This window comes from Ruditapes philippinarum, unplaced genomic scaffold (genome assembly GCF_026571515.1).
Source record: "Ruditapes philippinarum isolate M1 unplaced genomic scaffold, ASM2657151v2 ctg14186_1_1_1_1, whole genome shotgun sequence".
NCBI classification, from domain to species: domain Eukaryota; kingdom Metazoa; phylum Mollusca; class Bivalvia; order Venerida; family Veneridae; genus Ruditapes; species Ruditapes philippinarum.
In genome coordinates this window covers 1-23256 of record NW_026855513.1, presented here as the reverse complement: position 1 = coordinate 23256, position 23256 = coordinate 1, and the positions used below count along the sequence as shown (strand labels likewise).

At 31.9% G+C, this 23256-nt stretch overlaps 1 protein-coding gene and 1 long non-coding RNA gene across 2 annotated transcripts; both read right to left on the bottom strand.

Annotated features, from left to right (window-relative positions):
• Positions 1-3022: 3022 nt before the first annotated feature.
• On the bottom strand, positions 3023-10112 carry LOC132743595 (cytochrome P450 2D14-like). Its single transcript, XM_060732126.1, has 6 exons — positions 9526-10112; positions 8483-8695; positions 8042-8180; positions 5597-5862; positions 3898-4025; positions 3023-3678 (listed from the first exon to the last, which is right to left on the bottom strand). The coding sequence occupies exons 1-6, from the start codon at positions 10081-10083 to the stop codon at positions 3462-3464; spliced, it is 1521 nt and encodes a 506-aa protein (XP_060588109.1). The 5' UTR covers positions 10084-10112; the 3' UTR covers positions 3023-3461.
• Positions 10113-13388: 3276 nt separating this feature from the next.
• LOC132743596 (uncharacterized) lies at positions 13389-16890 on the bottom strand. Its single transcript, XR_009627591.1, has 3 exons — positions 16808-16890; positions 15077-15264; positions 13389-14250 (listed from the first exon to the last, which is right to left on the bottom strand). It is a non-coding gene; the product is annotated as an uncharacterized LOC132743596 (long non-coding RNA).
• Between the last annotated feature and the right edge of the window lie 6366 nt (positions 16891-23256).

Genomic DNA, 23256 nt, shown 5'->3' with positions numbered 1-23256 from the left:
ATTTCTTAATTACGAAATAATTATTATATTTCGTAAAAACGAATTAATTTTTTTCTAGGGTCTCAAAGAGTTTTGGTTATATTTATAAAGAAGGCCTCTGGACTATGTTCCTGACTAAATATAAGGCGTGCAAACGCAATATAAATAGTGAATTTTTCTCGCCAAGTTTTATAACTTAACACTTCTGTATATATTAAAATAATCGCCTGTTAATAGCATTGCCGCCACAGCCGTGATAGTACACGTGCTATGAAAACTTTGTTAAAATGGCTGTCCTGTGCTTGAAATCCAAACACGGACGTTTTTTTATCTGTTTCGTTTTGTCTCGATATTATTAATTTTTGAAATAAAATATTATGTTTTTGATTGCACTGTGCCCATACATAAATTGTAAGGAAATATACTTTTTTAAATGGATTAGATTAGTGAAAATCTGTAGGCCCCGCCCCTTTAGTTTTACCAGTGAATCTGACAAAAGAAAGTATTAAAGCATGTTTTTTTTTAAACAAAAACATGTCAGAAACGATTAATTGCCTCAAAAATTAAAACAATGCTGATAGGAATATGTATTTGACAACAGGGAAAAAGAGGTTTTTTTGGATAAAGAATGACTTCACAATAACTTGAGATCTATTCGGCTTATAATCGCAAGGTTGATCCAGGCTTGTAACTGACACCTCTGTGAGATTTGTTAGTTCTTTGTCAAACTCACAATGACCTTAAAAAAGATTGTCAAATGACTTGTTTTCAAACTACTCGTTAGTTCTGTCTGCGTCGTCATTTCGTTCAACATAATTATTTAGTATTACTTACGTTTTAAACTCACATTATAAAGTATTTATAAAGAAAAAACAGGCTGGGACTTTAAATCACTTTAAAAAAACTTCATTTTAGCGTAAGTAAAGTAAATATGGTAAAATTGATATTTTGTCATATATTTGCCTGAGTATCCCTTTAAACGAGACACTAAAAATATTTCATAAACAGAGGATGTGTGAGACTTCGAATGTACGGTTGGTTAAGTTGTATTTGAATTAAAAAAAAAAGAAATGTAAAATCTAATTAAAAAAAACTAAAATAAAAAAGACCCAAATCGAAAGCTTTATGGAGGATTTCAAATACGTCAAAAGAATCCAATATTCTAAATTATAGGAGTAAAAACATAAACATTTGCCTGCGGCAAATCATTCTCTTTCTAAATGTACACACACGGTTCGAATTACCAGTTGATTTATTTGGTATCACTTTCTGCAGTGAAGCTGAACGTGTCGGTTCATTAATAACTCTGCATGGAAGAATTGAATCAAAGGGTGGAGACTTATTTTTGTTTTATTATACATATTTCATTTTTTATAAAATGTTTATGATAGTATAAAGGGGTATTTGTTAACACGGAAAGTCAAGCAGAAATTAAAGTACAAATGATGTTTAAGTATAGTTTAAAGTTAATCAGTACCTATTTACACAATTAAATTGGTCAGTAGCGCTTCATTTGATATATACTACAATCCTATTGGACATAAACAATTTAATGTTTTTTTTTTTTTTTTTTTTTTTTTTTTTTTTTTTTTTTTTTAAAAGCTTACTTATCGCCTCAATATGTATAAAATGATTAATGAACAAAACATTTTACATGGCCTATTGTGTGATGTTTTGCTCAAATTCATATGCACCGTTAGTAGTGAGGTAACGACTGTTGATAACTACAAAAACAACATTAAAATTATATAGAATTTATTATCATTATATAAGTATTGTATATTGACATAACCTAATTACATTTTGTTTGCTATTACTTTTGTAATTGACTATAGAACCAGAATATTACTAATAGTAAGTATATACTAGATCTAACCATTTTTTAAGTTATTACATCTCAAATCGACAATGGACTTACATTTGGTAATTAACAACCAAATATATTATCTACGAAAAAGGCAAATATCAAATCGTACAAAAGTTTAGATAACTTTACATGCATATGAGCAACCAATCGTTTATTATTAAAGAGAGACACCATGACTTTCTTCGTACTTTGTTGAAATGTACGAACAAGCAAAATGAATATGCGCTATATTTATTTCGTATTTAGGTAACAGTTTCATCTTCAAGGCTGTCATAACGATATGCCATTGCACGTCGTAAAATGTCGGCAATATTGAACTACAGTCGACTCTCGTTATCTTGAAGTCATCGGGACCGTCCAAAAAATATCGAGATAACGAAATGTCGAGATAAACATATTAGGGTTTGAATAAGGCAGAAACCAATTTTTACAAAAGACATGTGCAAATAAACTATGATATCCCCAAGTCTCCTTTTCATAGGCCTAGCCAATATTTAACAAGGTAACATTAGCGGGTGTTTAACAGCCGAAAAGCGGGTGTCTGTGATAAAAAACACATAGTGAGGTTTACTCAGTAATACACCAATATAGCGAAAACATCAGGGTGGTTGATCCGGATATCCTCCCGGGTTAGTTTTCGGGTCTTTCTCGAGATTGTTCGACCGCTGATTGATCTGGTGGTGATGTTGTGAAACATTATTGCAACGATAGCGTTTCTATATTTTCACTATTTCATTTACATTTAAAGTCATAATGAATTAATACAGTGTTATAATATATATAAAGAACGTAAAATTCACTCATTTTGGACATAAGTCAATCAACACGCTAAATAGATTAACTTTTATAAAAACAGCTAAACTTGTAACAAACATAATCATCATTATGACACACGCCATGAGCAATTATCGTCTCGTTTGTGTTTTTCACACATCTGAAGGGAACAGACGAAAGAAAACTATATGTCGAGATAAACAAAGGATAATAGTGTGAAAATAACTGTTGGGGCTGAAATTTTACATCGAGATACTGAAAATATCGAAATAAAAATATCGAGATAAACAAATATTTCCAATATAGACAAAGAAGGAAGAAAATCGGGACTTTCAAAATTTCATCGAGATAACGAAATATCGAGAAAAGCGATGTCGAGATAACGATAGTTGACTGTACCTTTATTATTAATTTCTAAAATGAAATTCAACTTTACAAATGAAGCTTTCTTTTTATGACCATTAAGATTGACCTAAATTAGACATTTCTTACACATGTAAACCTAACACATACTGAGGTGGAACATTAATTTCAGATGTAACTATTTTCTGACAATAAATTGTACACGAAATGTTTTCTTTACCTGTATCATTGTTTCTCCCATTATCGATATCAAAAGAACCAGATATCACTTTAAATGATATGATTTTAGAAAGAATAAGCTGTATCTGTAGCGTAACTGCTGAATAAATGATAGTCATAATTGCCTGCTAAGTAATCTTTATTGAACTAATACGGTATTTCAGATCAACTATTATAATTACAAAATCCTAACTACTGTTATGATGAATGAATACATTTTTAAAAAAAATCGACACAAATAACATGTAAGCACATAAATTTATATCCGCCTTTTAGCGTGACAGTAAAACGGCTTTGGTCTTATTACAACACTGATATCAAAGTTCTCGGAGACTCTCGGATCACACGAGACATGCATCTCTTCAGGAAACTCAAAACACCAGCGCTGCAAAAGGTTACTGACATAAAGAAAATAACGTGTCTTCGCGAAGGATTCTCCTGGACATTGACGCAACCCGTTTCCAAAAGGTATCAAGCTGAAACAAAAAAAGAAAGATGTTACACTATCATTTCTTTCTTCATCCAGGATTGGTATATCAACTTATAACTTTTACAACCTGGTTTACATTTACAATGTGAATATAGAAGCAATACAGTAGATTTTATACGAAAAATCATTAATTTAAACTTCTTTTTCTTATATAATATAAATATTATAGGCCGATCATGAGCTTTAATCTTGTGAACTATTATACTTCTTTCGCAATATGTGCTCATAAGGAAGCACGTTGCCATGACTGTCCAAGAATCTCTCTGGGCGAAATGTCCATGGATCTCCCCAAATCTCCTTGTTGTGGTGGATATACCAACTGTTCCCAATTACCTTTGAATAGAAAAATAACTTTTAATGTTGTTGTATTCTTACAAAGAAACTGTTTTCACTGAAATATATAATAAAACTTATTTAATGACTTTTTGAATGATGTTGATTAAACAATTAAATTTAAATCCAACACAACAAAAGTGAACCTCTCAGTGGCACATAAATGACGTTTGTGAGTTTCAATTTATCTAGTACACGAGATACTATATCGCGAAGTCGTGTGCAAGAGATATGTAACTGGTGGCCACGAGATACATTGTTCTATGTCATGACAACGAGGTACTGAGGGGCGCGCACAAGATACCTATGTGGTGCGCACGAGTTACTAAGTCATGACCATGCGTGACAGAATCTTGCCATATATTATACTGTGCGCTGGAGTTACTTTGTCGTGCGCACGACATAGCATCTCGTGCGCTCCACTTAGAAAGTCGTGCGTATGACAAAGTATCTCTTGCAAACGACATAAAAACACACACACACAGGTCACCCATTTGCCACCGTATCCGAAAGTATGATCGTGTTTATAGATATTTAGGTAGTTTTCAATTATTATTTTCTACCTATGACATAGGAAAGTTGAAATATTATAACACTTAATTATTTTTGTCTTTGACCTGATTACCTTATTTTCGATACATAATGTATAATTACAAATACTTAATTGAAATATGTGTCACCCTTCGTAGAAATGCTGTATAAACAAATTGTTTATATCCCCAGCAGTTAGTTAAAAAAGCAAATCCTTTGAAAATAAATCAAAGAAATATATCTATTAAACGTTATAATATAGTGTGTGATATTAATATACACATTTGTAGAAGCAAGCAGTATCACATACCAGTGATGTACGTTTAAGTGTTTGAGAATGTTAAGTAAGCAGGTGGAAGTAGGCAACACACTTTTGCGAACGATTAGACAATGCTCAGATGGAAGAAGGCAGCGTGACGTAAAGGTAATTAGATTATGTTCAGGTGGGAGCAGATAAGATGATCTATGGTAATCAGATAATGTTCGGTGAAAGCATGCAACATGCCCTGCGAGATATTACAATATTCATATAGGACTGCATCATGACCTTTAGGTGATATTGTTTACAAAATAACAAAAACACAGGTAATATGACCTATAGATGATTAAAATGTTCATGTTCAGATGGAAGTTTGCAACATGACCTGAATGTGATAAGACAGTATTCAAATGAAAGCAGGCAACATGACCTAATGTGGTAAGACAATGTTCAGATGGAAGCAGGCAACGTGACCTAATGTTGTAAGACATTATGACCGGAATATGAATAGATGTTGTTCTGATGGAAGCAGGCAAGATAACTTACGACCAACAAAACAATGTTCAGGTGGAAGCAGGGAATATTACCCGTAGGTAATTGCAATGACATGATGTGAATGTGATTATACAATTTACAGATCAAAGCTGACAATATGACAAATGTTTCAATATAAGACTTGTTTGTATTTTGATATATTCATGCACATCATCCACTAATAATTAAAGCTATATTTGTACTTATGTTTTCAAATATTAAGCTACATTTGTTGACGATAACTTACTGTACTGTTCATTGCAATATCATATCCTTCAAATTCTACGTCTTCTTTGCATTTATGAGGCAACATAAGTGGGACAACTGTAATGTATCTATGCACTTCCAGCTCAAATGCTTTGAAAAATGAGCAATTACTTCTGTCTTTAAATGTCGGAAGTCGTTGTCTTCCAATTTCCCTGTCAAACTCATTCTGGAGCAGCCTCTGATATTGTGGATGATTCAGTAATATCAACATTGTATTTGAAAGAACTGACCAAGTTGTTGTGATTCCTATAAAATGGTAGCAAATAAATAAAAAACCTTGCAGAATTAAGAGATCAAAAGAGCAAATATTAAAAATATTTGATTTTTAGAAGATCTATATTGTATTACAAATCATGTTTGTATAAAGCTATGTTAATGTTACTTAACAGATATGTAATAGAATGGAAACATCTTCGCTCACGTGATTACATGTTGTACGTTGTGTACGTGTGGCGAAATAAAACAATTTATTACACCTCAATATATCCTTCAAAGTAAATCTCCCATTGGCCTTTTATTTGTTCTTAAATATCACCCTCTTGATAAATACTCCAAGGGGAATATTTCTTAATCATATCACTTTGGGGCACATAACTTTTACATATTCAGAATAGGCATATTAGGAGATTTCCCCCCGGTGAAGATTTCTTACTTATGTGTACCCTGATGTGTATTCTATTTATTCCCTTGACTGCGTACCTTACAAATATTGTAGTTGTAGGTCTTTTGGTATAATAAAATTTAAAAAAAAACACATGTCTGCGCCACGGGGTAATATACCAGTTCTCGTGTTGATAATACCCTCTTTCACCCCATCAGTCATGTGTTTTTCATATATTGTCAAACGTGGGTAATAGTAGACACGGCATGTGATTAAATACAATAATTAAATGTGCAGATCTTTTTGTTTGTTCTAAAAAAGCAATTGTTAAATGGAAGCTGTGGTGTAAATCTTGAGATAAAACAAAACAGTTTCACTTATCTTACACTAATACGGTTACTGCTTCAAATTAAAAATAATAACGTTAACAAGTTTAGGTCTATGTCTTTATCATTTCATCACCGTAGGGAACGTGTTACAGTATCGCGATTTCGGTTACAGTATAGAATTTTAAAGATGAGGACAGTTAGGTGATTTTTATTCCGGTCCATACTACAAGTAGTTTACTTTCTAAAAGATGCTTTTGTGCTTTGCTTGTTAACAACGGAATCCGGTATCTAGTCATATATATCTTCAGACTCCGCACCGCAGAATTATCGTTCTTTTGTCTCATAAATATGCAGATTTGACAGTTTGAAAATTTGAATCGAGAGACCAACGCATTTTCTCCAATTACGACATTATTGAATTGGATCTAAATCGCTAGGTCTATTCTGTAACCCTTCAGAATTAACCTCACATTGTTTATTTTTTCAAACGCATTTTACCAACAGGAAAATAGGTTCAACTGGTCATTTACTTTAATATGTATAAACGTTTCTAAACACAAAGGACTAACGTTTTGTAGATTTACTTTATCTAGGCATGCTTAAATAATGTCGGAATGGGAAAAAATGTGTTGGTCTCTCGATTCAAATCTTTAAACCTTCAAATCTGCACATTTATGAGACAATATAGAGATAAATCTGCGGTGCAGGGTCTGTAGAAATATATAGAAATATAGATACCGGATTCTGTTCCTTACAAGCAAAGCACAAACACATCTTTTGGAAACTAAACTGCTAGTAGTATGGACCTGAATAAAAATCACTTACATCTCTTCAAATAAATAATCCTCCATCTTGAAAATTCTATACTGTAACCGAAAAACGCGATACTGTAACACGGTATTCATACGGTGTTCATAGGCCAAACAAAAATGTGCTTTATGTCACTGTCAAAATTTGTTCGAATAGATCTTATTGACAAGTTTTCATTTCAATGCAAAATACATAATGTATTATTCTGAGCACCATATATTACATTGTTCTCGCTTATCGACGGTGCTAGAAAAAAACGTACATACACTCCAATGTAAGACACGTCGCGTGCTTTAAATGACATCATTGCCGCGCGCCTTTTATGACTGAATTGCGTTCTTAGGAATACGTCATTTTACTGTTAAAAATAAATTGTAAGTTCGTACGCTACAATAAGAAAAAAGAGCGTAATAAGAATATCTATCTTTGTTTTTCTTATTTTTATTCTGAAAATAATTGATACGCAATATGCAAGCAAACGCATCAAAAACCGGCTGTCGGTCAAGACGGGAATATTTAACTCTCGGTAACCTGTTTAGCGGAAACTCAGCAGAGCCTCGTTACAACCGTAAACAGTTAACCTCAAGCTAGATATTCCGGACTTTACCGGCAGCCAGTGAAAGATTCTAATTATCTGTAATACAGTTTATATCATCACTTTATTAATTATCATTACAATGCTCACCCCCATCTATTATGTCAATCACTTGCGCTATAATTGTATCATCCGTAAAGAAAACCTCCTCTCCAGCTTCTTTTTGTTGATTCTGTTCCTCGAGAAATACATCAACGATACCACGGACTTTTCCTCTAACAAATGATCTCTGTTAAAGAAAACAAGCACAGCATCAAGTAATAATTTTAAACTTGTACATAATGTGAACATCGGGAAAATATTCGCTAAAAGAGTCAATGAAAGTATACCTATACCTTTTTACGTTACCAAGATGCATGTCATTTACATATTATAGTTTAAAAAACATTGTCATATAAATAAAAATTGTCAAAAGATTTTAACATATACCAAAATTTCTGTTTAATTTTCAAAATTTATAGATAGGTGTACATCAACCTATCAAACAGTATCAATTTTACTAAACCCTTTACAAAATAAAAGAAAGCAAACCTTGACATCGTGAAAATATTTCTTTACAATTTTTGCATTAACTGCCTTCGCCTTTAGAAATTCTTGTTTGTACCTTCCGGGGATATATCGTACAAATGGTAACACTGACATAATGAAGTTTACATAAGAATTCAGAAAGAAATCTTCAACTTGTATTTCATCCAAGAACATGTTCTTTTCTTTTTCATCGTCTAAAACTGGTTCACCAATCAACTGTAAAATATAAAATCAAAAGGATTGTTATTTTTCATCAAAGATACTAAATGTACCAAGCATAACCTAATTTTAATTGCATATCAGGCAGGATTATTTACTGTTTGGATAAAGCCTGTCTTACACCTCATCGCACCCCACCCCACCTATTTAAGATAAGTCGTGCGCTTTTAAATTACGTATACATTGTATGTTGATTTTGCTTTTATTTGTTTGTTTTGCTTTTAAGATTGAAATATATTTTAATGAGTGAACATAAGATGCAATATTTGACGAGTGGCGTAGCCACGAGTTAAAGTAGAATAGAAAGTGTTCACGAATGAAATATTTTCATTCTTATATGTTAAACAAATACATTTTCTTTTAAGTTCATGTTTTTTAAATAATATTAAGTATGTTTGAACGATTTTACCGCGTAACGTCACACATTCTCTTTAATGAAGTCATCACATTATGACGTGGCATAATCAATTTTAATTAATGTTCTGTTGAATTTCTTTAATAACATGAATAATAATGACATCGACTTTTTTCCCTAGAGAATGACGGCTTAAAGTTCAGAGTAACTTTGAATTAATGCGATATATTTCATCTTTCTTTACCAATTAGGAATGTGATGAGGCATTTCAATATAACCGGCTATTGAGTTTTGTTACATTGCAGCAATCGATACCTCTAAAAGGAGACAATGTGTAAGTAGCCTAGTATCTCAATAGAGCCCAGACAGACTATATATTGTGCCTTACCATATGACAAACATTTTTATACATAAAGCGATTGTTTTGAGTTAATGCTACATGCAGACATAATGTAACCCAAACAGAACCTACCATTAGTGACAGAACATTTGAGATAGACTGAAATATTAAGGAAACACATTCAAAAATATTCCCATCCTCAATTCTCGTATGTAAATTAGATAATTCAGTCATTACGTTATTCTCTAAATCACGTAGTCCACTCCCATATGCATGCAAAGCTTGCATAACATGTTTCCTTGCAGTTCTATGAAACCGTCCTGTCCCATCAACCACAAAACCTAAAGCTTTGCTATTGCAAGCAAAGTGTCTTCCGTAAAATAACTCGGATCGATCATTAAAAACGTGCTTGTATTTATCACCTCCAAAACATTTCCTAATAACCCGCTCACTATTCAACACTATAAATGTATCAAAAAGTAGTTTAACTTGGTATATTTCACCATATTGTTCTGCATATTCTGAAAATTTAAAATGCATATTCTCGTCATCAATTTCCAAGATACTTCCAAGTATAGGCTGACCTTTTGGTCCGACGAGCGCTTTTCCATTTCCTTTCTTTCTTTTACTAATTAAAACATATAGTAAAACCATTCCTAACGCAAAACAAAACAGTTCAAACTCCATCATCTTAAGCAATCCAGTACACTTTTAATACCGAGTTAAAAAATAACTTGTTTTTTTACGCTTAAGTAACTGCATTAGATTTTAACCTTTTTAACACATTTATCGTAACCTTTTTTTACAATGATAAGATTGTAAATGTTGTGTAGTTGATAATTTAACCCACTAACCGCTTCGTTTGCATTTAAGAAGTTTAACTGCTAAATGTGTATTTAAAAGACCCAACATATATTGTTATTGTATTAGCTAAATAGCCTTTCATAACAAGTTAGAGCTTTATGTGGCCTCATAGCATAATGATATACAACTATATAATGTTGAAAATACCAACAAATATAAAACACGTTATAATATACAATGATCATATACAATAACTTTTTTTTTTAAATCATCATCGGATAGTATTGCAGCATAGTAACATAACAACCAAAATTACTATAATTAAAACATAAACTCTGCATTTTTTATATAGTTATGTTGCTACATTACAAACAATTAAAATAGATAATTATTAGACACAACATTCAGTCTGAATCAAACAAAGGGTTAACCCTTTGCTATTTCAGGTCAACATCACGCTTCAGTAATTCTTAGGTAATACAAACATGAGTTATTTGTAATAGTACAGTACCGTACAGCACATCATATTATAACAGTGCAGTGCAGCACAGTACAGCAAAGCATATCAAATCAGTACAGTACAGTTCAGTTCAGTTCAGTTCAGTACAGTACAGTACAGTACAGTACAGTACAGTACAGTACAGTTCAGTACAGTTCAGTACAGTGCAGTGCAGTGCAGTGCAGTACAGTACAGTACAGTGCATTACAGCGAGGCACAGTATAGTACAGGATATCATAGCATTGTGATCATAAAAGTATAGTTAAGTATTTATAATAGTATGTATAATATTTATAATAGTATAATATAGTACTCATAATAGTTACAAGCGATATAAACTAGCTACTACTACAAATGTACTATGTACTTTCAGTAGGCGGAGATCACCAGTTTTCTCCGATCTGAAAACTTATTCTATAAAATACATAATTAAACATATTTAATTCAATTATTAAGAGTTTATCTATTACCACCCAACTTTTACTAAAGGTAAGTAAATGCAACTACATCTGTCATGTAAAGCTATGTGGTTATCTCCCTTCATGTGCCATACGCACACTTCATTACATTTCGAGTGTTGTATTCATGGAAGTTCTATTATATTCCCTATCTTTTAGATTGTTTTTTATGCATTAGAACACTCCATTTATACTTTGAAAATGATTCGCATGTTTACTGAAATAGTATTATTCATTGTGTTCAATACTTTTTCACGCGCCACGATACTGTATCAAAAATGTTAATATGACTATTGAGCAGAAATCGTCAATATCATTCTACGCATGTATTTTTTCATTTATCTCTTTTTCCCTCTTTTTTTCTTTTTGTTTTGTTTAACGCAAAGGTACGTTTTCACTTTAAATTTTCTTTGTTCGTCCAGATACAACATTTATTTGAATCCAATCACATTGGTATAAATTAATATACCATTCATTTAAAGAATAAAAAAAATTAAACACAATTACATTATGTAATATCAGTTATCTCTATTAAACATGCTCATAAGCAATATTTATTTGATCATTACTTTGTTTGTTTGTATGGTCTTTTACCACTTATTTATTGACCATTTACACTGCTTATTATCTTGTTCATAAATTTGCACACATGCTATTGCAGGATATTATATTCTGTAATATGTGTCTTCCAAATAAAGAGAATGTTCTGTTCTGTTCTGTTCCATGCACTGAGAATTTTATGTACACTGTATTTATGAAGACTTCTAGTCGTAAATGCCAAATACTGCCAGGTCATTTCCGTATTTGATGAAGATGATTTCATATTGTAGATTGTTATTTTTTATAATTGCCATGTTATCATTTACTTGAGAAACATTGAGCCGTTAGCTATTCGAGCAACTAGAAGATTTCCATATCCTGTATGTGTCCTGTTAGCTTCCTAATACACTTAGATTTTTATATTCTGTTGACTATTTTTTATTATTTAATTATTTATTTATTTTTATTTATTTATTTATTTATTTATCTATTTATTTTGTGACGATGCAGCAATAATCTCGCAGTTTATCTAGATCTTATATCTAGAAACAAAGCATTTTATTTCCATTGTATTATGACAGACAGAATTTCTGAGCGCTTTCGATTGGTTTCTAGAAATACAACGATTACGTTTGAGCGCCACGCTTTCTGGCGTCGTTTGGTGTAATAAAACCATATTAGTTTTTAAATATGATTTTCAATGTGGCCATACCACGTGACTCTTCGGGTACGGAGCACGCCGATTTTTCACCCGATTCATGTATGTTTTTTTATTAATAACTTATTTATTACTTGTGGTAAATTAAAATTCTGAGAGTGCGTCGCACATAATTCAATTTAAATGTTGGCAATTAATATATGGCTATAACATGTTAATATTACAAGTTATTGTTGAAAAAGTGATAGATAGGAATTTGAGAAAACAATCTGTTTTTATTAGAAAAAAAACCTGATTTTAATGTCTACTTTCGTTTTCTCAATTTCCTATAGATATCACTTCCTCAACAATTACTTGTAACATTTAACATGTTATAATTGCGCAACATTTAAAATCGAACTGTGCTCGACGTATTCTCAAAACGTTTTGTCTTTTATTTTTGCATTATCCTGCACGTTTACGCGTAACGATATTTTGTAAAACAGGTCCCCGGGTTCTCGTCTAAATCAATAAAATATATAACTATAAAACAATCATTCAAATCACAATTGAAATTATTTTTTATATATTTAACTTAAGATTTATTTCAGAGACAGAATTTGCGTGTGTACTTTATCTTTTGAAATAACACTGTGTTCCGTACCATTTCAACATTACTGCATTCACTCGATAAATTGGACATAGTAAATCTATCAGATTTAACATGTATTTTTCTATGAAATAGTGACAAAAAACATATGACTTGCTAGAAATCGCTTGTTATGACAAATGAGTGTACCGTTCCCCTTGGTCCCGGCTTAAATGAAGTTCTCAAAAACCATTCAGGGTTTTTCAGAATATTGATATACCGTAAAACGCTGATATAATTACGGGTACTCTGCGCCTTATCTGATCAAATTCGTTGAGTAAGTCACGTGGTATGACATCATTGACTTTGTTAACAGTAGGGGAACCTACTGTATTATTTACATCAAGTTAAACCACAAAGTCACTTAACTTTAAAATCGGATTTGCAAACTTTGCAAACTTATAGGCTAGGCATTTTAGCCAAAAATAAGACCCAACCTCAAACAAATTCCTTCAGAAAAGATATTTGCTTATTTGTTATCTACTATATATGTGTTGCTACAGGAAAAAAGTCCTCAAAAAAATTCGAAGTATAAAATGCTAAAAATGTCATGTTTTGAAATCATGTGTTTTCAATTAGAAAAATCTGTGAAATTAAATAACCCAGATATTCTACGCAAATATGATCATTAACAAAGTAACACTTTAATACACAAACATGCTTTATTTAATCTAAAACACTTCAACCAATGTTGATTACATTCAAAAAGTCGCAACACTGCATAATCTATACATCATCATTTAGACTGGTATAAAACATTACCCCACCCACTAATGATAAAATTATTTTTTTTACTTTAAGTCAGATTCCATTAAATATTCTTACAAGTTAGCTCTACCAAGAATGAAGTTGTATGAATCTATCTAAATTAATATTATAATTCAAAATTGCAATACATTTTACACGAATAATTATTATTTATATGCATTGTATTTGTATTTCTGTTCTGAAAATCAATCCTTCAAGTAAATATCTTACCAATGCTTAATTGCACTTACTTTACCATGGAAGTTTTGTAAAATAAATTAATGTAAAAAGACATTTTAAAATAAAATGAATCTTCTGAATGTTAAGACACTGAAAAAACACAATGTTATTTCATCATTTTTGTCACCGAGGCCCGACTATCCATATAGTCTGACAACGCTACACATGTATATATACATATTGCCCTGCCCTTGTTCAATGCTGAAATTACATCTCCACTTTTTCGGCCGGTGCTGTTGAAACTTTTAGCCTGCCCTTTTCACAGAGACACATTGTTTCGCATCTGTAAAATTGTTACAACATAACATGATAAATAAAAATGCGAACTTTGCATTCTGCTTTTAAAATAAAACAATTGTATGTCAAACTGAAAATGTAGGTACTATGAAAACCAAGATAGGATTGTGCTTTTAGATTTATATTTTTATATTGAATTATCTTCAAATAATTCATACATTAATGAGGCACGTTTAGCCTCAGCAAAAACGTGCCTCAGCTTTCTTCTTTAGAAAATATGTTTCATATTATAACAAATATAAAGCGTGTAAATTGCCTATCGGCTGAAATAAGCGCTGACTGTGAAACATCATAATGTGCCATATAAGTAGGAAATACTGAACAAAACAGCACCTATACTTTCATACAGATAACTAAATTGGAAGTTTTGGTCGAGTGTTTTACTGACTTCAAAACACTTGCTTCTTACGGTGTTAACGATGTAGGTTCGAGTCCTGCCTGGGTTTTGGAATCTATTATCTGACATAGCTATCCCAAACTAACTTATAGAATATTGGTGGTTCTACGCGTTAAAAATAATACCTATGTCACACTTTTTCCTTCACCAGTAAAGATTGAAAGTTATTATATGACCCGTATTTAAGTGTTGATGTGACAATAAAACCAACAAACAAATCTCTGATGTTAGTAATTCCGAGAATGTAAGAAAACTGCAGTTTTGGACACTAAAAATAAAACACTTTTAAAAGAAAACCATTTAACTTTTACAAATGTGAATTCCCTTTAGAAAAGTTATATATGCAGTAGCACACAAAATTGAATCTGGTACACCAACTGTGTATTAATATATAGAAGGTTTTTCTTTGATTTACCTGTTAATTACTTTTCAAAAATGCTGGATCTTTTCAAACAGAACCAATTTAGCCTCTCCTAACTTGGAAATATGGAAAACTCTTGCCACATCCAATCAACGGATTGTTCGCCAAAATATAAAAGGCTGGACTCTCGCTAAATATTGTCTTCTGCAATCAACCATCCCATACTATGTTTAACCCTTCCTCTGAAAATAAGATATATAAAGTCCATAAAACATTAATAAAAAAGATATTCAAAAGAAATAGTATTGAAATGATATAATAGGGAAACGCCTGAGAAGATGTTGGTATGAGCAAACTCTTTTGTATGTGCATTTATTATAATCATGCTGTAAAACAATGATGTAAATTTGTGTTGATGTATCAATTTCTGTTGTATTAACAAACCTGAAAGACACCCAATTGTTTTGTTTTCATTTATTCAATAAGATATATCTACGTAAAAAGTCATTTTTCTCTCACATCCCATTACCCCTTGTATAGAAGTCACGTGTCTATCCATCTTCTAACTAATTATACATCAACTGTTCTATAAATGCTGACAACAACATGGAAAACATTACTTAAAATATACATACAACTGGCACTAGTATCATGAGGGTAGATTGTCAAGCTACACAAAGTTGTAAAACAGAATTATTTTCTACAGATGAATGCCATATTTGTATATGATTATCAATAACTCGTTGTTTAAATATTTTTGGAAATAATTTACTATCTACGATATTATTTTCAAAAAAGTATTCGAATAAACCATATATATCTAGCATTTCTTTAACATTTGATACCCAGTTTTTTACCTTTATAACAATCAGATAAACTTAATTCATATGTTTTCCGTAAAATTATATTGTCAGTATTTATCAGTTTGCACCAAAACTTAAGTATTCTTACGTATCGATTTATATACAATGGGTAACGGCCGAGTTCGCCGTATATACGAACATTGCTTGTATTGGCTCTAACATTTAAAATTATTTTACAATATTTCAAGTGAATTCATACGCTCAATTATCTTTTGATTTGCTATAACCCCATACTCTCAGATGCATACATATGATTAAACCTGCAAAAAAATTAAATAATTGGCATAATAATTTGGGTTTTAAATCCATGTCTTCTGTTAAGAAGTAAAAGTAATGTATAAAGTTCCAGTAACAACTTCCTCATTAATAGGTAATAGTTTTAGCTTGATTACACTCTATTGGATACGCTGTCTATTTTTCATATAACATGCTGGAATATTATCATTTCGCTTAGAAATGCATTATGTATTACGAAATACATTTGTTTACATCAAGTTAACATATTATTTGTTTTAATAATGATTTCCACAATTCATAAAACATGCCAACTCTTTGAAATAAGTCAAATTTAACATTTTAAAAATATCCCTAGATTTTCGTGATTTTGGTCACAGCACGCTTCCGTAGAAAGAAAAATTTACATAACTTGTGCATACACATTTTTTTAAATACTCAGTAAGATGTGTGGTTAATTCTTTGTCATTTTAGATAATTGTACAAAAGGAAACAATGTAGAACAGCGAGTAAAAGATAAACTCTCTTTTAATGATTACTTCATTCAAAATTGTGTTTAAAATCGCGAAATTATATGACACATTTTGTCATCTGCATAATCGATTGATTGGTGGTCAATTATATCTATCTGCTGACATATTTTTCCCTAATTTATACAGAAGAATATAAAAATGACTAAAATACTCACCTTTGCACTAGGAATGCTGGAATTGAAGTAACTTCAGGTCTTTCAACGAAAATATAATAAACGTGACGTCACCGAACGTGCATAAAATTAAAGTATGGTGTAATTTAAGAGACACATTTAAATATCGATTTTTACTAAATCTTTATGATCGATTTTTCAGGATTCTGCAAGGAGATTTTTTGAGGACTTTTTTCTCAAAATGTAGATAATGTTTATCTTTTATTTGATCGTGAAAACATTTGTGAAGGAATTAGTTTTACCTTAATTTCTATTATGACTGGCCTATTAGTAGATAAGATTCATTTAGTTAAACCTATAAACCCGAAAGTCGTCGCTGATGAAATAGTGTAAAATATGGCCATGACTGTACCACATTACATTGTAATATAAATCCGTGACTGTACGAACATATTTCATTGACGCCTGAAGGTCGATGTTGTGAGAAAAGATTTTGTATGTAAGATTATTTGCATCGGCCACAATGTGTTTATTGACAAAATTAATATAAACCTTGTGTTTTATTTTCTTTCTTTTCTTGACACCTGCATTCATGGTTATATACAAATCTAATTAAAACATCCATTAATAATCAGCAATAGGTTTTCAAACGACAAAAACAATTAACAGATAGATAACCAAAATAAGATAAAAAATGAACGTTGCCTTACTGTTATTCAGTTTTATGTATTCCTCATCTAAGTTACAGACGCGAATACATTTTACTTTATACTTATGGTATGTTTACATTTTTAAACGGACTATATGTGATCATCCTTTTATCATATGACAAACAAATCTGCGCCATAGATGTTTCCAACGTTAAATAAATAAAAACAAATCTTTCAAATTAGTTATGCTTATTGTGAATTTAAAGATTATGCGTTTGACATTTATACCTTAATATATAAATATAAGTGCTGGTTGTACATGTACATAATTATATAAGTAACGTGAGCGTTCGTGTTACCGCGAAATGATCTAAAGATATTTGCATGTATATAAATTGATTACGTGTGGTGTTTTGGCAGTATTGCACAGTATTTACATTATAACTATTTTATTTCTAAAATAATTAATCGATGAATATTGGGGTTTCTGAAACATATTGGCGTTCACTTCCTTTAAAATTTTAAGTTCAACTTCTTGTAAGCTATTTAAGTGTTCAACTTTATATATCATAAATTTCAATTCAATATTTTATTTGCAATGATCAGCATACAAATGCGATAAAAGCGAAAACACGAAGGGACGATAACGTCCAACATTGTCGTCCCTTCGTGTTTCTCAATTTTGCATTGGGAGGCGAAGAAGCGCGTAAATCAGCCACCACAACTAATAGAAAGAAAGTTACTACTTCGAAAACTGATTATTGTGTTAATATGATTTAAATAAAAGTTCATTTTATTTACAGTTAAAAAAGATCTCTTTAACATGTCTAAGAAAGGATAACCGTGCTTATATATGATAAGTTACGGAAGCGTATCAGGGCCTACAGTTGGTGAGATGTTTTGCGCTAAGTCAACCTATTTTTATTTGCATTGATAAAATGTTTTTACATATCTCAATAAAATAAACTGACAAATATGAGCAGTTTTTAGGCATTGCAACTGAATTTTTCTCGTTCTGCTTGAAGCTTTTGTCTCTTCGACAAAAATCCTATCGAAACTTCTTGATTTCACGACTTAGCTGACTTGATTTCACGACTTAGCTGAAATATTTAGTCAGACGCAAAGACGTTACTCGCATTGACAAATAGCTCACATAATTCAACACAGTTATTTTTGCAATGATTAAAAACTTCTACGTATTACGTATTAATCATAACGTCTTCATGGAATGTTTTATGTATTCTTGCATCTCAGACAGGATTATCTACCGTTTACACCGGTGCTAGAAAACTCTGTCATACACCCCCCATGTAAGACAAGTCGCGAGCTTTAAATGACGTCATTGACGCGCGCCTTTAATGAATGAATCGCGTTCTTAGGATGACGTCATTTTTCCGTTATGAATGAAGTTGTATGTTCATACGCTACTATAAGAAAAAAGTGCGTAATGAGAATATCAGTTTTCATGATTTCTGTTCCGAAAATAATTGACATGTAATATGCAAGAAAAGAATCAAACACCGGTTGTTGGTACAGACGGGAATATCTAGCTCTCGGGTAACTAACTGTCTAGCGGAAACTCGGCAGAGCCTCGTTACCGCTGTAAACAGTTACCCTCGAGCTAGATATTCCGGTCTGTACCGGCAGCCGGTGTAAGATTCTTTTATTACGTATTAAACATAAAGTCTTAATAGATTTTTTTGGTCAAAACGACAAGAAACAAGTTGACATGACATTAAACTTTAAGATAAGTGGAGGCCCTGACAAGCTTCCGTAATAAATGATACAAATGTTTACGTCAGATACATATATACAGGACTTACTTAATACTAAAGTTAACTTATGAAAACAGTTTTACATTAGGTTTCAAAGAAATACCAAAATAACTACGAGTAATATGACTCAACAATTATTGATGGATTTTGATGATGACGTCGTATCCGGTTTCGGTTTCCAATAGACATACCGACTGCATGATGTGAGTCATGAGATTCGCAAGTCATGTGATTCACTGTTATTTCCTATATAATATTTGGTAAACCAGCCACACACGAGGCTAGATAATTGATATGTCAAATGCGGTACAAATATTAAGCATGAAATAACTTGTAAAGAAATTTTAAAAACATAATAATTATATTAAATTGACAAATATGCAAATCCATGTATGCTTATGCATTATACGTGTTCTCTATTTGATTTATATAGTTAAAGTGTATTAAACTATATTTCTGCTATCTGCACTTTACAATTTGTTTTATTGAATTTTTGAGCGAACGGCGCATATTTCAAACAAACATTTCTCAACGGTTAAAACGCTCCAAAAATAAGCACTATAGTATTCTGATCCAAACATTTTATTGTGTTAACAAACAGTCTTCATGTGTGTTATATATAAGAAAGATTGTAATGCAACTTTCGAGAAACGAAAAACGAAATATCTTATATTTACCTCTAAATCTAATATAAACACATGTATGTCATAAAATAGTGTTATATACCCTTTAATGGCCCACATATCTCACAGAAAATCAATAAATTAATTAATTTATTCATTTATTAATTAATTTATATCAAATTATCTGTGTTACAACTGACATGTCATCTGGAGCGCAGTTCCTCTAAAATCAAGGTTGAGGTACGCAAAAAAAAGAAAAAGAAAATACACCAGAAGTACGCAATATCTTTAAGATAATGCACCTAAGATACAAAAAATTACACAAGGGTTTCATTCATTCAAAATTCTAAAGAACTCCTTGCTCGTGGGCTAATCTTATTCAGAATCGAGATTCGCATAACTTATACTGATCCGCGTGTTATGACTCATTTTTGAAGAATGACGGAAACGGCCGAATATTTGCGAAAATTTGTAGCGTAATGGGATTTCCCTTCAATTTATAACGAATGAAAAGTAGGAAAGTAAGTAAAATATATATATTCTTTATTTCTTTTTGTTTTCTGTTGTTGTTTTGCTAAAAGTAGTTTGTGATCAAATGTCTTAAAATTTACAAAGCTATATAATTGCAAAAGTTTTGTTAATATTATGATAATACCTAGAAAATACCTAACTATTTATTTTCATATAGAGAAACTTGCCCAAACATTACCAATAAACCAAGTGAAAATGGTAGGGGAATATTTTATTACGGAACATTTTATTCTAATTTACGTATAATAATCATGTGTGATAATTAACACAGTCATTCTATGTTACATTTTGTTTCGAAATATATATCACTATACGGTTATCAACACAAAGTAAATTTGCTGCTTTTAAATATTTACACAATTTTTCATCATATATAGCTTTATAAACTTTAAGAAATAAGGCTTTAATTCCATAACCCAAAAGTCAATTTAGTGTTACTGTGACATACATGAATCATAAATATTAATATTGAATTGGAGTTTCTGAGCCACAATCTTATTACCGGTAGTTTCATGATAAAGTAATTTATGAATTCAGTAGTATATGTTCTTATTACTTATTACTATTCAGTCTTAAAACCATAGTTTTGATAGGGCTATTAAAGCAAAACGTCAAGTGAAAATAATAACATTTCACAAATATAAAAAATAGGCATATATATATTTGCAGATTTATCATATCAATCGTCTGTAACAGTTATGAATTGGTATGCATGCATTCTAAGTTAAATGAGGGTTCAAATGGCCTTTTAGACACTGAGATTAGGGACCCTGGACGTGTCTTTAAAGGTTATCATCCACGAAAAGGTGACCTTTATATTTTGAATTCAGTATGCTTAATAGCTTTGCTACGGAAGCGTCCTGGTGTCATTTCGTAATGTTCTATAAAAAAATAAATTCTAATTAGACGTTTATTACTCTTTCGAAAGAGAAACAAAAGCCAAATTAAGAGTTTAAAAGTCCTAAGTAGGATTTTTAAACTCATTCGTAAGATTTTTTAGCTCCTACGTAGGGCATAAATAGCCACAACGTGTCACGTGTCAATCTGTCTGAAACTTTTTTTTTTTTTTTGATGCGTTTTATTTAAGGTCGCCGCCGGAAAGTCCATATGGGCCACCGTACACTCAAGTCGGGTCATCCTAGAGCGTCCCGCCGAGATTTTTCGTTGATTTTTTTCCAGCTTTATAGGTGGGGGAAGACCCCAGGTGCCCCTCCGGGCATTATTTCAGGCACGAGCGGGCACCTGGGTAGAACCACCGACCTTCCGTAAGCCAGCTGGATGGTTTCCTCACATGAAAGATTTCGACCCGAGTGAGGATCGAATCTACAGTGGTGAGGGACCTGTGATCTCAAGTCAACGACTTTAACCACTCGACCACGGAGGCCCCAACTCTCTGAAACTTACCGCCTTGCCAATCCACTTATTCAGAGGAAGTGTTAAATACAAATTGTACAATATTATGTACTAGTAATAAAGGGATAATAAAATTTAATCTTTTACATCATGCTGTTTCAATTAAAATTTCTGATGGAAAAGTCGTCTGATGATATCTTAAAAGAAGACTTTTGTTCATGCACTTTTTCTTTCATAGTTTCGTATACATGTTTCAAAACATTTGACGTTTTAAGTACTTACTGCTGTAAGTCGTCCAATAATTACTGTTTTCTGAGTGACATGACTTGAAATAATGTCTTTTAAAGCCTTTAAATATGACAAATTGTAGTCATCGTTTTTGCCCTACGAAGAATGCGCATGCGGGTTACTATGTAAAAAGGATTATTTACACGACGCCATCTTTATTGAAGAGTTTTATAAATCTCAAATTTCAGAGTTATGAACTATGTTAACGTAAGTTAAAGAAAACTCTTACGGTTGCTTTGCGACATACATTTATTATTTACGTAAAGTTACAAAATACTTACGAAATGTTAAGGCCTCAACAGACGGTAGGATTTAGTTGTTCAGCACTAGTTAGAGATAAGATGTGCAATTTTCAAAGCAGTACAACACTTGCATTCAGACCGTAATCCTGCATTGTAGGAATCATCTGATATTCCCTAAAATAATCTCTCCCAATTGAACGCTTACATACATTACTCACTTAATTTTTGAAACACCTCCATTAACAAAAATAATGTGCAGCCTGGCCGACACTCAAACCCTGGACCCTCGAAAAACCATACTGCGGCTCTACTGACAGCAGAGTATCCGGCCGCCTAAAAAAACTACCTCCCCTGATTAGAGAATGTTCAATACCGTGACATAATCAATTTCGGAAAAAAATTGGGATTCGAACATACCACATCTTTGGGTCGAACTACTGAAGAGTTTTCTACATCATTTTTGCCCCATCTTTAACTACTATCTTTACCTTTTAGCCCTAACTGTTCTGGGATTTCATTCATTAAACCCATTATCAGGAGATTATTTGGCAATCTGTTTCTTGTCATTGCGGGAGGTCTGTAGGACAAGATTTTTAAAACAGAACATGTCCTTTCTATCCCTTACGTTTACGAAATCAAGAAAAAGTAGCCTTCACACATTAAACTTTGCTTGTACATCTTACTTTTCATTGGTGTTGTACGTTAAAATCATACCGTCTGTCGTGGTCTTTAGTAAACTGACCCATAGACGCTACCGTAGTATGCAAGTCGAATTTTACATAATGCAGTATGTGTAGCTAATTTTAGCACTTTGCTACCTGTTGCTAAAGCCACGCTTCAATGCACAGCCTATGATAATAAATACACATTGCAAAGTAAACAAAACAGAGTTTAATAATACTGTATGTTTAGGAGAACTTTGTGGTAACGCGGCGGTCAAGTCCACCAATACGTACATGTATAATTATGTTTAGTGTTCATACAAAAATAATAAGCTTCAACCGGAGCGATATGGATACTAACCTACTA

Bases quoted from the DNA above. Each gene is read 5' to 3' on its own strand.
- LOC132743595 (XM_060732126.1), bottom strand. From the start codon at position 10,083: ATGATGGAGTTTGAACTGTTTTGTTTTGCGTTAGGAATGGTTTTACTA. The intron at 8,181-8,482 runs GTTTGCTTTCTT...TTTCTTTAACAG, and splicing joins AATATTTTCACGATGTCAAG to AGATCATTTGTTAGAGGAAA. The intron at 4,026-5,596 runs GTAAGTTATCGT...TTCTATTCAAAG, and splicing joins ATATTGCAATGAACAGTACA to GTAATTGGGAACAGTTGGTA.